The sequence below is a fragment of the Macrosteles quadrilineatus genome, unplaced genomic scaffold, assembly GCF_028750875.1.
Source record: "Macrosteles quadrilineatus isolate MER2022 unplaced genomic scaffold, UCM_ALF_1.0 Scaffold_4__1_contigs__length_99947679, whole genome shotgun sequence".
NCBI lineage: Eukaryota > Metazoa > Arthropoda > Insecta > Hemiptera > Cicadellidae > Macrosteles > Macrosteles quadrilineatus.
This window is the reverse complement of record NW_026542597.1, coordinates 73,200,905-73,218,466: the sequence shown is the minus strand read 5'-3', so window position 1 is coordinate 73,218,466 and position 17,562 is coordinate 73,200,905. Positions and strand designations below refer to the sequence as shown.

At 35.0% G+C, this 17,562-nt stretch overlaps 1 protein-coding gene across 2 annotated transcripts in view; it reads left to right on the top strand.

Annotated features, from left to right (window-relative positions):
* LOC128992558 (WD repeat-containing protein 6-like) overlaps nucleotides 1-16,704 on the top strand; it is a 29,589-nt gene extending 12,885 nt beyond the window's left edge. For both annotated transcript variants that reach the window (XM_054416197.1, XM_054416196.1), the window contains exons 7-16: nucleotides 15-149; nucleotides 881-1,029; nucleotides 1,828-2,058; nucleotides 5,375-5,557; nucleotides 9,176-9,428; nucleotides 10,136-10,229; nucleotides 11,519-11,596; nucleotides 15,102-15,472; nucleotides 15,733-15,895; nucleotides 16,575-16,704. In XM_054416197.1, coding sequence (XP_054272172.1) covers nucleotides 15-149; nucleotides 881-1,029; nucleotides 1,828-2,058; nucleotides 5,375-5,557; nucleotides 9,176-9,428; nucleotides 10,136-10,229; nucleotides 11,519-11,596; nucleotides 15,102-15,472; nucleotides 15,733-15,895; nucleotides 16,575-16,641 — 1,724 coding nt within the window. In that variant the 3' untranslated portion in view covers nucleotides 16,642-16,704. The remainder of the gene's footprint in view (nucleotides 1-14; nucleotides 150-880; nucleotides 1,030-1,827; nucleotides 2,059-5,374; nucleotides 5,558-9,175; nucleotides 9,429-10,135; nucleotides 10,230-11,518; nucleotides 11,597-15,101; nucleotides 15,473-15,732; nucleotides 15,896-16,574) is intronic.
* The last annotated feature ends 858 nt before the right edge of the window (nucleotides 16,705-17,562 follow it).

The window sequence follows — 17,562 nt, the reverse complement described above, 5'->3', positions numbered from 1 at the left end:
GTTGCATTTTCTAGGTGAACATTTTGAAGTAATCTTAGACAAGCAGGTTTCTGAAACAAAGATCTTCTCGCTACATTGGCTTGATGAGAAAACGCTACTAACCTGTTATGATTTGGGACAAATGTTTGTTTGGAGTATTATAGAATCAGGTATCGTATATTATTTTATGTGTAGGTACTGGTCGGCATTGGTCCTAATACTGCTTGGTTTATAAAACCCCAAATAGGTTTGGCTATGAATATGAATACATTTTGAATCAAAATGATTTACATATAAACAAATCCTTAATTTTATTTTTGGTTCTATAAATTAAGGTGTTAGGGTTGTGTGAGCTGGTCGGCTTCACAACTATTCACATATGTTTTTGAGGTTTATCGGACTGGTGAATTATATGTCAAGTTTGGTAATGAACGTAACCCCGTGAAAAGATTCAGATTTACACAATCCCTGTCTAGCGGGCACTTCGACTTTTTAGAGCCACAAAAAAAGCAATGTGATTTATTTTATCATAATTTGGCACTTAAACACTAATTTATTACACATTTCAACCAATTTGAAAGTTTCAGTTGTAAAGCACAGGTATTCCGCTAGTAATCTTAATCTATAAATATTTCATTAAATTTACTGTTTTAAGATAGTGAACATGAAAAAATGTTATGCTCTAGAATAAAATATTGCACAATCTACGTCATATATTTTACGTCATTAAGTTATCTCTGAAATTTATGATAAGTTCCACTAAAATACCAAAAAAACATCCAATTTTGTTTAGCACGTTCTCTAGACATCTAGGTTAGGTGAATTCAAAAACTCAAACAAACCAGTGGAGTTTTTAATTATTCTACTGTAGTTTTATCATCACATGTATTCTCCTTTGAAGGTTTGCTAGAGGTTGGCAGATGTTACTTGCCAGCATGTAAGGAGCGTTGGACCACAGCAGCTGTTAGGTTACGTGACACTATAGTCTATGGTGACAGAGCCGGTAACATCCATTCATCACCAGTGCTACCAACTCATGCCTGCGCTGTTGTATGTATGTTCTATCTAACTTTATCTTTGAACAAATAGTTATATAGTGTTTTTATGTCCCTTGTTCAATGGAATCGAAAGCTTATACTTATACAGTAATTATAGTTGCGCTAGTCTCTTCAACAATTAGTGGACTGTGACCAAGCCATACGTTGGTTTTGCACCAACAATGGTTAAATGAGTTTTTTTTTCTAAATAGGCTAGTGTTTCTACTTTTTGTATATTAGTTGCAGTTGGAACGTTGTTTTCGTTTTCTAAATTTGTGACTTATAAACTACCATAAAATATGTTATCGCAAAGTGACCTCGTTGAGTATATTATGATTGCCCGTTAGAACAATACACAATGGCTTTTATAGGTCTGTATTTATTTAGTATTTAGTATAATGTTCTCTTTGCTTCAAATGCAGAAATGAAAATACTCCATATAGTGCAAAGTTTGTGTGAGTTGTTAGAATCGTTAGCGTCTCAGACTTCGAGAGGGTTGGATTCAGTTTTGGACATATCCAAAAAACAAACATTTTTTTTTTGAGTTTTGACTTCTTTCTTCTTTCCCCTCAAAGGGTTTATAACTCTGTTATTCAAATTGCCACTGGTGTATACATTACACTACAGACGAGTAAAACAAGTTGTAATATAAATATATAAGCTACATTTTTTTTTGAAAAATTTCTTAACAGCAGTTCCTTATTGTAAAATCATAGATACAAAATTGATTCGGAACAATAGTATAAAAATCTACTTTATGTCAATTCCTAGCAGCTAGTATAAGTTAATATTAACACATGTTGATTTGCAGGAAGCGGTTACCACTGTACATCGTGCGCACAGCAGGCTGGGCGTCAGCTCACTGAGCGTGGTGCAGGGTGAGGTGTGGTCCACGGGGCGTGACGGGATGCTGCGCAGATTCTCTGTCAGACAGACAGACCACAGTTTGGTGTGTGTGGCGGCCAGTAAGCTACAGCTGGACTGGGCTGCCTCTGTGTTATGTGTGTCACCTCAGAACATTCTGGTGCTGTGCTTCCATGAGGTGGGTTTTGGAACTTTGGAGAGGACATTTTGCAATTGTTTAAATCAGTATGTTTTAAAATTAAGGACCGCTTTTGTAAAATTTACTGCACTACTATGTAGGTATTTAATACAGAGTGTCTAACGATTTTACTAAGGGACCACAGAAAACATTGAAAAATAATACGCTATCATTATAAGGTCCCAAAAGTCACAGAACAAATTTTAGATTATAAAGACTGGAGTGTTATTGAACAGATATAAACCTGATGTTTACCTTGAAATGTGGACCTGTTGGTAAATGCTGCATACAAAGCCTCCTGTATATAACCTGACGTAGATTTTAGTTGTGGTCTGCATGGAGACATCATTGGTACAATTTTCATTACATAATAGAAAAATTTTACAATCTTGAAATTAGGGGTGTGCGAGTACTCGAATCTTCGAGCTTTTTGGTCGAGCTTTTCATTATTCGGCTCGGCTCGAGGCATTTTGAAAAAGCTCGAAGTTCGAGCCGAGCTTTTAATACTAAGTCAAAACTAAAAAAACACTTAATTTTGGTCGTAATTGAAAACAATGTTATCACAATTCTACGTTGTTCATGCATTCGAGGTTTGATAAGCAACGGCAAAGAAGCCGTATGATGCAATACTGATAACTAGTTTAGTCGTTATCGGCTGTTTTGCTTTACGATTAGATTCGTCTGGAACGAACAGACATAAAGCAGAAAAGAACTACCATGGTCAAATGAAAGTCAACTCGTGCTTGTCTCCCTCCTGATACTAGGGGCGCTGCGTAATAGTTTTTTTTACAGTACTGTTTGAAATTCAAAGTAGAAAAATCTAGCCTACTACTGTGATGTTACGTTAACAATAGATTTAATGTTTCCCAAAAAAAAGTCAGAATAGAAACAATAGAAAGGCAACACAATAGAAGGGTGGGAGGGGTTGGGCAATGACCTCGAAAGGAGCGCGGGTAGTGAGTCAAGTAGGACCGGAGGGGGAAGGGGTGGGTAAGACCTTGAAGCTATAGACTTGCACTACTTCCCTAAACCTAAAGGACTGGCCGGCGAGTGGTATTCCAATCACAGGACAAGATACGTTGTGTTTTGGGTATTCATTGCCCGGTTTGAATTTGGATTGTCTTACTGTGTAGACACTTTGAATAATAAAAAATAAAGTTAGAACTAACCACGATTATTTAGCATTGATTGTGTACATATTAAATGATTAAACTATAGGGACCATGGATATATACAAACTTTTGTCGTGATTTTAATTTCAACATCAAAATAAAATACTGCACAATCGTGATATTTCAGGTCATCGACCTTTATTATGCATCCGGTATTGCTGTTTCAGAAGAGAAGCACGTTGATAAATTATAAATTGATATTCCCGTAGTTAAAAAGAATTATTTTATAAACCTATAAAACAAAATCATAAAATCTTACATAAAGATAACAATAACGGAAATTGTAAAAAAGGTATAAAGATAACACGTTATTCTTTGTCTTTGTTCTCCTATTTCTTGGGTTTAACCCTTCATCACGCATTCAACAAGTTGCCATGGTTACTAATCACCCATGTCGTTATCAGCTTTTGTGACATAGCGCACAGCAGGGGGGTAAAACTTGACGAAAATCGGTTAATTTTTACCTATTATTTAATTACCAATGAATGTACTACTTTATTGGTACTATTTGGTACTGTATTAATAATCGGTCAAAATGGCCGATTTTTGTCAAATTTTACACCAAATTTATTGAAATTTCAAGGTGAATATTAATAAAACAATTATTACCAAATATTTGTATTCATTTAAAAGATTGATTTGTGGTATTGGGTTCCCCACTGAGTGCAGCCGAGCGGCACTAATGAGGGTCGGACCTTCTTGGGGGTGAACAAAAGACGGCTTATCAGACCCTCCCCTCCCCCGTGGTCTGGAGAAAGCTTGTAAACAAACTATTGCACAAGCATGATTTGACATTGGGCTGCTTCAACTATAATTTTGTCAAATGAACTATGATGTTTCAAAATCAAAAACAATAATTTGGGACCATACTGCTTAACAATAATGGACTGCAATTATTGTTGAACATACAATCCATTTTTAACAAACTAAGATTATACGATTCAAATACAATTATAAAAATTATCTTGTTATTATACTTGGGGTAATGAAGTTATGTAGGCTAATGTAATTCTCAGTTCATCAAGGTTCTACTGAATTATGTTTGGCAGTGAATAAGTGTAGAATGCAATTTATAAATTCAGGGATACACACCTTTTACACAGTTATAAAGTCGTTAATTAATAGAAATAGTTAATTCTGGAAAATTAAAAATAGTGATCGCATTCATAAACCTGTTGTCAAAACAGCAACACGGGTGTAAGGGTGTATTGTTTTAGATGCAAGGGTGTTTCAAGGACAAAGTACCTCCCGGCTTAGGGGGGGAGGGGGGCGGTGAGACTGTGTGAAGGGGAGGAAACTGGTTTTGGCTATTTATTGATTAGTTCCCCGACCCTTCTAGATAACAAAATTGAGTGACAGTATTAAATCATCGTGTACTTTATTTCATTTCTTGTTTACTTTGTGTGTTATTCTATTAATTTTAGTGTTTTGGTCCATTTCCTCTATGTCAATTATATCTTTTTTAATATATAAGTTTACTTTTTACTTGTCTCTCCACCTTTTTGGATCCAAACCAACCATGTTCTTTTTTTGATTAATACGATTCATAAAACAAAAATATTTTGTGCATGGAAAACAAAAAGAATAATCACGTGTTTTAAAATTTATTTTGTATTTATTTATACAAAATAGAATTAAATATTCATAGTAGTAACAATATACATTATGTAATCGAGTTGTTTTGTCGTAATTCAATGTCGCGTTGCTGTTCTGTTATGAAAGACAATCTAATTGTCTCAGTCTGCACTGCATATCTCGTCAGGCCTTCAATCGATATCTATTTATTTCTTGCATTTAATTTAGTTCAGTTCAGTTCTTATCGTGATTATCTACTATTTGATGTCTTGACAATTCTCAATGTTTATAAACATATTAAAATAACATTGTGTTTATTTAAAAATTGACAGAACATTATTATTATTATGCACTTTTTTAAGAAAAAAAGTTTAATAACTTAGATAAGGTGACGCTAGGAAAAGCTCGGCTCGAAAAAGCTCGAGCTCGAAAAATTTTTAAAAAGCTCGGCTCGGCTCGGCTCGAGGTTGAAAATCACTATTCGCACACCCCTACTTGAAATAATCCTCATTCTTTCTATTGCTGCTGTTACTGTGCACTAAAGGTATGTTTCCCTTGTCTGTTGGTAGTCTCAAGTTGTTCTGTGGGATGTTCAGCGTAGACACAAGCTGCTGTCGCTACAATGTGGCGGAGGCCATCGCTCCTGGGACTGTCTGGTTGAAGACGGACACTTTACTTTTGTCTTCCTCAAGAACAAAACCGCCCATCTACTGCAATCCGAACTGATGCCCATAGAACGACCGGTGCTTCTGGTAAGTAGGTGTGATATATTTTTGTTTGATTTATTTGTGTTTCCTACACCATTGACATCTTTTTAATTTTTTTACAGGACCGGGGCCAAACCCCTTGTTTCCTAATGTTAACATAGTGTTTGAAAGTATCATTAATGTTTGGCTCAATGGCAAATGGCATCAGGGTCCAGAATCAATCTTGCTTGGAATCAAACCAGTGATATAAATACAGGGTTGCCCATACGTCAGTTGACAAATATGCATCCAATGAAATAATACACAACAAGAACATGTTTGTAATAAATATCTATTACTACTAATTCTGAAATCAAAAACAACGTTTAAGTAAGATATTACTAGCTGTTACCCACAGGCTTCACTCCGTTTGACTTCATAAGTACTGTATTAATAAAACTATTGATTGTTTAAGTTAAGCTGAAATAAACAAAAAAGAATACAGCAATACAAACAAATAATAACACCTGATTATAATATGGTAATAAATAGAGAACAATTATCAAACATATAAGTACAGCTGAGGTATTTTTAACATCAGGTAGGCTGGTAGGCTATATAGAAAGTTCCCTTTAGAAAGGAATTACCTTAAAGGGCAATATATGAAATTATGGATAGTTTTGCACAAGGTTTCTCGTCATGACGAAGATTTTAAGTTTATGGTTTATGGGGGTGTGACTTTTAGTTTTCTCAAAAGTTCATGGGTACTTTGGGATTTATATATGGATAAGTTCACTAAAATTGTGTCCAATCTTATTTCAAAAGGTGCTTAAAGTGGTGTCTACGCTCTCTTATGCATGCTTCTCATCTTTTCAACACCGACTTACATATTCTGCCAGAAATGTGGAAGTTCAGCTACAGAGCCAGTTTGTTCAAATCTAAAATTTAGTTTGTGAATACCTTGTCGAGATGGAGGTTCAATATTCGGAAAACATTCTGTAAACAAGTCACACACATCACTATAACTATGGTCATGTTTCCACCATGTTTTCAAAACAAATACACCTTGTTCTGTTGTTAACTTTCCATTCATTGTTAATTGAATAACAATGAACGCACTAACAACTATCAAATATAACCTCAAAATAAAAAACCACAAATTACGAAATGACAACAATGACCAACAGCTGTTGTACGGTTTGTAACAACAGCAGAAGTTAAAAATGATTATTATTAAAAGTTGCTATCATCAACTGACTTATGGGCCACCTGGTATTTGAAGGCAAGCACTATAATTACTCGGCTACCCAGACAACCTTTATGGAAGAAAAACTGACAAGTTGCAATGTGAAACTGAAGACTATCAAAAATTCTTTCAACAGAAAAGCATTATGTTAACCTTACGCCCAACCCTTGTTTGAAAAATATTTTTTTATAACTGGACATTGCACTTGTGTGTATAATATTCTTGGTATGAACTATGGTAATTATTCTAACTAAGCTGTTTCAAACTCTTTGAGTCGCAGGGATTGTTCATTGATCTATTTTATCACGTTTGCCATGGTTTTTTCATAAATCAACAGTGGACACACTGTAAGGATTAATGCAAGTTAGCTGAATCCCTGTAAGTTGAAGGGTCATTCACAAAACGTCCACTCATTCCAACAGCCTTAGGATTTATTCACCAATTAAGGTCGATTCACACATAATCAGTCCAGTCACTGTTCCGTTACAGTCCAGTTACAGTCCAGTCACAGTTGCAGCCGCAATTTCTCAGTCAAACTGTCAGTCATTTGGTTGCATACCAAACAACGATCGTTTTTTTTTTTTTTTTGTCACTCTTCCGTCACTTTATTTACAGTGTTGTTAAAGTCCAAAATATTTTATTATTTCACAACATTCTATCAATTTTTCATTGTTTGTCTTGTTGATTGTTACAAACATTACTTAAAATAAAATCAATCATTTAAATAAAAAAGTACTATTTTCTTACCTCAATCACGTCCGTCAGGCGTTCGAACAATCCAAAAATATCGGTGAAAAGAAATCTGAAATTGACTGACCGACTCCTGCAGAGCTACTGACGGAACTGCAACGGGTGAGTGTAGATAGCGCTACAGAAAATCCATTAAAGAATATTTTTGTTAACTGTGACATTACTGAAGTGACTGGACTGCAACAAGCTGTAACTGATGTGTGTGAATCGACCTTTAGCCTCCCTCACGAAGCTCTGCCACAGACGATTTGATATCATTACACCTGACAAGACTGCAATATCTTTACAGTGCAATAATATCCTAGCTTAAAAGACAACACCTTTTACTGCTTAGCCATTTACAAGACTACCGTTTACCACAGGAGTCCCTTATGAAAAAGTTTATATATGGCCATATAAAATTTTTTTTATCTGGTTATATTTGGTTTTGGACCAAATATAACCAGATATGATCATATATGGAATCCCCCATATATGGAAATTTTTTAATAAAAAATATATAAATAAATAAAAAAATTACAATTAAACATATTTTCACGTTAAATCTTATAAACTATGCATTAAAACCATAATAAAAATTTTTAATTTGAAAATTTCAAAACAAAATTTTCAAGTAGCCGACTGGGATTCGAACCCGGGATTCCAGTGTGGGAGTCTATCCCTTTGACCACTACACCACAACCGCTTCATATCAGATGTCTTTACAAAACCCATTACGAATAAGAGAAGCTGTATTTGGTCTCGTAAAACAAGATTTTCTTAGACATTTTATGTCATTTGAAGAATTTTATTATTAATATAGCCTAACTACGTGTCATAGATATTTGCAGCTGTTTGATAGCAAAGGTACAATAAATTAATTATTAATATAATATTCTCTTTATTTAGGCCTACTACACTTACAATTTTAAAATTATACGTCAGTTTTAAGATTTTGTTGCGTTATAGTAAAATTGTACAATAGATGTATGTACAGGATTTTGTCATCTGGGTTCAAATCTGGATACTTTATTACTTTACTACTAATTACTTTAAATGAGAAATGCCTATATTATCTGCCCCCCACTGTACCACATTTCAACTCAATCAGTTCAGTAGTTTGTGCTTCCGAGAGCAACAAGAAAATACACAAACTCACAAACTTTAAGATTTATAGTATTATATATATTATAAGAAGTGTTTGGGAGTCCAGTTACAAAATCCAAATGTGGCAACTATTCCTTATAATAATTCCAGTTATTGTCAAAACCTCATTTATACATGAGCATAAATGGAAAATTATTATTCCGTATATGAGTAATTTAATTCCATACCTGGGAGTCATATATGGCCATATAAAGACCATGATTCCATATATGGAGGATATTTATGGCCATATATGGGCAATAATTTCATATATAGAAAACATGTATGGCCATATATGGACAATCATTTCATATATAGAAAACATGTATGGCCATATATGGCCAATAATTCCATATATAGACTACATATATGACCATATATGGACACCACCATATATGGATACAACCACATCTGGCCATATCTGCTTCCATATATGTCCATAAAAAACCATATATGGCTTTATGAAACCATATATGGAATTTTGATATGGCCATATATGGCCAGAAATTACTTTTTTATAGGGGGTAAACCCAAAATAGAAACATTTACTATTAATTTTTCAGGAAGGATTTCACCCCCGAGAAATCAACAGCATGGCACACATCACTGAGGGTTGGGTGGTGTCGGGAGGGGAGGATGGCACTGTGCGTTTGTCCCAGTCTTGTAACAAGGAGTGGACAACCTGTGCAGTGGAACATAACCACCTGAGTAGTGTGAGGGCAGTCAGTGTTGCCAAAGTACAGAACCAAATTTACCTCTTTTCTGCAGGAGGTAGAGCTCAGATGAAAGTTTGGAAATTCCACCTAGCTCAACAAGGTAACGGTTTTGTTTTGGATTTAATTACTGTTAATTAATTGGATGAATAATTATTTAATTTTTATTTGATAATCTCATTTGGCTCTTTACTACAGTTTCGTTAAAAAAACTTTAGTTCTTAGTAAATTAGTTTACTGAAAAATGCAAATGTATGTAAAACATATTTTTTCAGATTTATTATACCCATTTACATTAGTATATATATATAATTGATTTCAATTCATTATTGTTATCATGAAGAAGCAGTTGCACAGCCCAGTTGAGCTTAATAACTCTCTTCCATCCTTGTTTCTCTAGTTGAAGCCACTTGCCATTTTTTCTTTTGGAGTCTTTCAGGTCTTCTATTTCCAGTTCCACTAATTTTACTCTCAACCCTGATTTATCCATTCTTCCTTCATCCATCATTCTTATTTGACCATTCTAGTCAAGCCATTCAATAGTATTCTACCTTTGTTTCTGATCCTGTCTCTTTCTTACACTAGTCATGGATTTGACACCCTTATTTGACTTTTTTAAATGTCTTACTTTCACATAAAAGACATTTTACATGGTGAAAAATATATTGTTGCTGGTTTTGTTGTGACCTTTAGTGCAAATGAGCCAATTTTCTGACATAGTACTAGCATTATTAGTGTTCATTGTGGAGGTTGTGTTTTAAGTAAATATTTTCTGTCCCGTTTAACGCTAATTTGTTTTGTATTTTAAAGTATGCCTTGCGGAGGTCACTTCTGTAATGTTGAGAGAGGAGAGGAAAGACAAACATTGGTTAAATGTTGTCCCGATATCAGACCCTGAGACCAGGTATGTGAAAGGCAAGTTTTATAGCTTAAATGTAGCATGAATTAGTTGTACACTTAACTGTTATAAGATACAAGCTCAGATTACTGGTAATGTTTACTAATTCATTTTAATTTTCTTGTAATTATTTTATTTAATTTTATCAATCAATACATCAAAAATATTTTATAAGAATTCTACAAAATTCTTACTGAACAAAAGTGTTTAAAATTGCAAAATTGTAAAAAATTCTCTTTTGTAGAAAAACATTGAATTTTGCAAAATGGTTACTTAGCCCACAAGATATCCTTACCTTTTTACTGCTGTTTATTTCTGCTGACTTAAGCGAATTTGAATTATGAATGCAATGTAAATCTTTATTAGTATGTTTTGCTCATTCGGCCGGGGCCACACTTGTAACTTTTAACCAGCGAGACTGTTTTTTTCCGTTTTCAGGTGCGACGCACGTGGAACAGTTTGACCGTGGCCACACTCGTCTTACGAGATAGGTTTTTTGGGCAAAACAGTGAGACTGATAGAGCATGCCACACTGGCAATAAAAATCGTCCGTGTCCGTGTCCCACCTCCCCCCCCCCTCCACGTACTAAATCAGTCAGGTTAAAACTAGAAACGTCCGTGGAAAAAATTCAGCGAGATAAGATAAGTGTGTTCACTTCCATAAGCCGCAATGCCCCGCGACTAGTTTTACGTGCAACGCCCGTGGAATGTTAGTAGAGAATACACGTGCAATTCCATTTGTCAGTCGCTGGTAAAACCAGCGAGACTGACAAACGCGTTCACTGACGTTTTTACTCTAGTGTGGCCTGCCCCATATACCGCAATGTATCTCTCAAACCCACGGGTAACGCCCGTGGAAAAATTCAGCGAGATAAGACGAGTGTGGCCCCGGCCTTACCCCCTTACTTTTCATTTTACTTATAGACCAAATATATGATTGTTGCAAAGTTTTTGATGTACATGTCAACCGTTTGTTTCTTTTAAATATAATTATGTACAGTAGGACCTCTATTAACGTCACCCTTGGGATCGGGAGCATGACGGTTAAGCGAATAGACGGATAACAGAGAGTGACCGTTAAAAGGGTTACGGTTGATCGAGATTCTACTGTGGTCATATTTTATAACTAAAATTGCTACTTATGTGGTGTGGTTATATCCCAGTGTGTAAACAATATCAAATAATTAGCTCTAGGTTCGATCAATTTGAATGACCAGAATCATGCTTTTCTAAATCATTTTCTCATATTTTATTTTATATTCCATGGTAAAAACATCTTATTGTTTTCATTCCAGGTACATGGATCTAGCGGTGTTGCCAGAGTCAGACTCTAGTGCTTATGTGTTAGTTGCATGTTCAGATGCCTACCTCAGGTAACTACTTAATCTTACATTATCACATTGTTTGAACCTTAATACAATCATAGATTAAACATACTCATGAATCATCATCTTTATGCATCAGTTAGAAACAATTTCAATGTATATTATTGTCCAGTTTTTGTAGCATGCATTTTAATGTTTACTATTTAATTTTAATTTTATCATCTCTTAATTGTATCACGTCCAAATCTTCTTGTAAACTATTGCTTGCTTTCTAATAAGTAAAATAAAAAACATGGTTGGGAAAGTTAGTAAATAATTCTAACTGGTTTAAGGGAAAAATAAACTCACAAAGTAAAATTTGTCCTAAAATAAAATAAAAACTGAAATAAAATTTTTTCAAGTTTTGCCAATTTTACTCAAAATTGAGACCGTACTTGGGGTACTCTAAGCTACCCTGGCAACTAGAAGTTGCAAGCCAAGGCATCTGGTCACTAATTGTGTAACCACAGTTCAAAATTACTAATTTATAATTTAAACTAGCTGTACCCGCGGGCTTCGCCCCGTTTAACTTCATAAGTATTCGCATGGCTCATTCACGTCCTGGTTGAAGTTCGTTCGCTACGCTCACTCACCTTTAGGTTGGAGCTCGTTCGCTGCGCTCACTTGCCTTCAGGTTAGCTCGTTCGCTACGCTAACTCGCCTCCAGGTTGAAGTTCGTTCGCTACGCTCACTCACCTTTTGGTTGGAAATTAGCTGTTGTCATAAATTAAAAAAAAATTAATAGTGTTGCACCCTGTTGGTAATCCTTGTAACTTTTATGCTATTGCACATCATAGGACAGAACCAACTTATCTATATATATAATTCCGTAAGTCAAATTTTTGTAAAGAAATTGTGAGTGACTGGATGGCCGTAGAAGGATGGGAGGGGTCTTATTTTAAAGGTCTTGACGTGAATTTTGAGGGAAAACTATTCATTTTTCTTATTTTTTTACCATAAATTTGCAACAGAATAAAACTTTTCCGATTAAAACAACATGGGGTTTAATTTGTTTACATCTTTTGAAATTAAAACAGCTGTGCCACAGATTTGAAAACAGTGATCAATACACGCATTTGGTTTACTATGAAATGTATACTATAATAAAACTGAAATATTGAAGATTAGTCGGAAAAACGTCTGCATTCTTTGTTTATATTTAAATCATATACTCAAGTTTCATTTTTTCATGCTTTTACGTTGTTGTCTTGTTAAAGGAATAAACGACATAGAATAAATTCTGTATAAATAATCAAAGAGTCGAAATTAAATCTAACTTCTGTTTTGTTTTTATTTTTAAATCATATGTTCAAGTTTATTTTAAATGATGTTGTTTTCTTTATATTTCTACACATTTTAAGGTTAAGGTTGTGTAAATATATACAACTAAAATAACCTATAAATGTTATTGGTACTAAAATGGTGTATTTGCATTCCTTCGTAAGTAAATTTTTTTAGTGCAGTGAATATACAACGTAGAGTAATCATATTCGATCATACTTTTATAAAATCACCAGGGATTCAAGATGTTTTGGTATGTAGGCTGCTGGATATATATTCTGGAACTGTTCATAGGAATGACAGTGCGCGTAGGAGAGCAAGAGTAGATAATGACGAACTTAATCAAGATATGTTACAACCCCTTTTTAGGAGACCCATGGTAGACGAGAGAAATGTAAGATCCATGATGCAGGATTATTGGACCAAGAGTGCATTCGATGTAGTGCTCTTCATTTTAGAGAAGAACTAACGAATACGGTAATCATTTTATGACATGTTGCCATAACAGACTTATTAACCTTCCTCAGTCAAAAACTAATGTAGAACTTAAAAGTTTGTTTGAAGAGAGCCCACAACTGTATAAATTCAAATTCATTCGACAATGCAACAGTGCGATGGCTTTTGCTTATTTTTCAGCCAGTAAGAAAGATATTCCAGGAAAAGGACCATACTGTTTCAAAATTCAAGGACAGATTTATCGTTCAATCTCAGATTTGCTGCCTCAACATGATGAAGACAGTATGGGCAATTGTACATTATTGACACATCAACAGCAACAGAAATTCGTCAAAGGCGTCGAGAAAATAGTGACTTAAAACCTGAAATATTGTAAAAACTAGCTGAAATTCTATTAGAAAATCCATTTGCACAAATTTACAAAAGAGCTTCGGAAGAAATGGTTGTACAAGGTGACAGTGAATTAGAACTTAGGTTTGTAGACAGGATAAATATGGATCGTCGTAGGTATAATAAGCCTACTGCAGATGAAATTGCAGGCGTCTTCAATTCATCTGAAGGCGAACCTCCAATGAATTTTTAAAATTCCAAACAGGGAAGCTTTTATTTATCCTCTCCTCATTAACCACAAGACCAAAGCTACCTTAGTAAACCAGTATTTATTCATAAACAATGATATGTTTGCTGCCTTTTCATGTTAAACCACTGGAGTGATTCAAATTATTTGATATCAAATTAATCAGCCTTGACACCTTTAATATGCTATTATAGATAATAATCTACTTACGTATCACGTATGCCAGTAGGTGTCAATTATTAATACTTGATATGCTGTACATGTTTCAAGCCTAAATACGGCTCATCTTCAGCAGCATTTTTCTATGTACAATTTTCACATCGAGAGATGATTGTCGACTATATACAGACCACATATACACACAAACACAGAACGTTTTAGCATGCTATTTTTATTATTTACATGTGTTTTTGTAGCGTACGCTCGTTTAGACAATACCCGACCGGACGACATTTGTAGGCCTACTGAGGAACACGAATACGAACACGGGAGGGGGAGAGTGACGTCACGGTATCAGCTGACTGGTGGTTGTCATTTCCAGTTTTGTTATCTACATCGTAATACAGCTGATAGGTGATTTTGTCCGAATATTCCTCTCTCTATGTTAAATACGAGAATGTTATTCTGAGTTTGTTTAAATACCGGTATTGCAAAAAGTTGTTTTACATTTGAGCTTTTTAGGGACTTATGTCCCTACAAGCCACTAGTTTAATTCAAACAGCTGTTAAGATTCATTAATTCCTTTTAAATATGAAAACTCATAAGATTAACATGGGGAACTCCAGAGCCACTGGGGCGGAGCCCGAATGGGTTTTTGAGATAAGAATATGCTTTAATGTTAATCGGGAATGTGAGCTATCATCATGCCAAATTTCAGCCCAATCCGTCCAGTAGTTTATGCGTGATTGAGCAACAAACACACACACAAACATACACACAAACATACACACAAACTCACAAACTTTCAGATTTATAATATTAGTAAGATGATTTCATTCATATTTTAAACCACACATCAAAACAGTCTTCAGCTGACGTAGCATTGTAGCAATAGGTTAACAAGTCTACTTGCAGTACCTATGATGATGGAAATCTATTTAAATTAAAATCTGATAAAATGATTTAGATAAAGTGCTAACAATGAACAATTATTGTGTCATCTAGCTAATGGAAAATAATCATGGATTGTCATTTTTTCAGGGTTTTCTATTTTGACTCCAAACTCGGTGAAGTGAGTCTTTTCCAAACCGTTAAGAACGGCTGTTGCTGCCTGTTACGTGTGAGTTGGTTCCAACATGACTCCCAGACTGTGGTGGTGACTGCAGCTACGGACGGCTGTGTCACGTTCTGGCAGTGGCCAGAGTGTGCTGTGATCTGTGAGGACACTATACATCAGTCTGGGGTCAATGGACTGAGTGTGTCATGTGAGGACGGGCGAGTGGTAGTGGCCACTGGAGGAGATGACAACTGCGTAGCCGTCAGTGTCTACGATGTTGCTGCATCACCGACACTGAGCTTGCGGAAGGTTGATAGATGGAGTAACTCTACACTACACAGTTCTGTTGTCACAGGTAATTGTTTAGCTGGCTTCAGATAAGACTTAATTGGTTATTTAGCTTGGGGGAGCGAGGTGGTCTAGTTGTAGCATTGTATTTTTGGAGTACCTTTGGAGTATTTTTTAATGGATAGAGTTCAGGTAGCTTACCTGAGAAGATACAGAATTTAGGGTTACATAACATGATAGTCCAAATTTAATTTTCTCAAGTTATTCTATCACAGATAAAAACTAATTTATGCCAAACCACAATAGCAAGTTGTATGTGTGTCGCAGGGGTTACTATAGTGGGAGACAAGATAGTGTGTTGTGCTGGGGACCAGAGAGTCACTTTGCTGTCTTGGAGAATCATTGAAGACTGCGTCAATGTACAAATACTAGCCCAGTACTGCTGCTCTGTACCTGACCTTAAAGGATTGACTCTGTTAGCTGTAGACAGGTAAATACTAAATACCCTGTCTGACCACAAGTCAAATCATATTTCCATACTCTTCTACCTATTTAATTAACCCTTTGCGGTTGAATGGCAAGTATAGGTCGCCGCCCGCCTTTTTCCTGACTGCTCAAAAATGGCTACCTATAAAAAAAGTTTATCATTGCGGTTGAATGGTGAGTATAGGTCACCGAGCGCCATTTTTCCGACTGCTCAAATGAGGACTTATACTCACTGAAAAATGAAAAAAATTGACCTCAAATTTTGTAAACTCAGTTACCACTAAGTCTCAGTTGATCAAGACAGTACAGATAAAAATCAAGTTTTTTATATCACTTTTTTGCCCCTTGAACTTTGGTGTGCCAATAACAGATTTGATTCCTAGCATATCCTCAAAATGTTCAAGTGTAGAAGCGCTTTCTCAAGTGTTTGAGTTTCTTGTCCCTTAGTAAAATCTATGCTAAAAGTAACCAAAATATGTATGTCTCTAGTGTTGATACTGAAACAAATCAAAGATATTAGTTTTTTTTAGAAAATTATATGTTTTAACATTAATATTTTTTTTAAATTGAAACACAGAATCTTTTTACTGAATAACTTACTATAGGTAGTAGAACCGGTTGTTTTACCGGTTGTTTTTTGTATATTTTACTTATAGGCTAAAATACCAAAATAACTTTTTTAGGCAGAACCTGACTTTGGCTGTCTATGGCGACGGCATGGAAGTTTTGGAAATCAAAGAAGAAAGCTGACATTCAATTTTGTAATTATTATTTACCATTACACAATTTGTACAGAAATAAATTTAATTACGCTTTTTTACCATGCATTTTCCTGCACCATCATAAGCCTTAATCACTGATGACGTAGAGGTAGTCAAAGAATGCTGATAATGTCTCTGTTGGTACTGTAAGACCTATATGATTCAATGTTAAATGACCTATACAGCCATGTAACGACTCAAAGTGCTTGTAACATACACAAGGTCATTTTCGATGGGTGTAACCACGGACATTCACAAGATGATTATTTGAATGTTTTGACTTGGCCAATATAATTACATACGTACCCTAAATGGCCAATACCAAGAGTAGGCCTATTCAAGGTTTTAAGTCTGCTTTACGTGTGTATTCATGCCGAATTGTTAGAATTCTGTCTAATTTAAAAGTTTATTGATAAGCCACTTAATTGATTAATAAACTGGTTATTTACTCAAATTACATTGGTAAACAAATTGATACCAAACAAATAAATAAACTTGAGTTAAAGAAGGATGCAAAATATGAAGGAGTTTTTTAAGGGACAGAGCTCAGAATCATTGGTGTAGTGGAGTGGTATTTCTGTGGGAACTACATTCCCACTGCTTTATCGAATAGTCCTTTACATTAATCCTGTATGTCAGTCAGTTCTTAGACGATGGTGAGCGTCCCCTTCCACACTGATAATTAATGTTATAAAAATGTATGTAAAAATATAGGAATTAAATGTAAAAGTCAACATTGACTACATCACTGGGTAGCATAACGTCAGAAAATAAGAGTCCAAACTTACAAATATTTATCCTATTGTAGGACTTATCAGAGTAGGTTCAAGAGATTTATGGATTGTAGAAAGGATGTAGTTAGAGTCAAGAGTATGATGACCTATATATAAATGGGTCAGACAACTTTAAC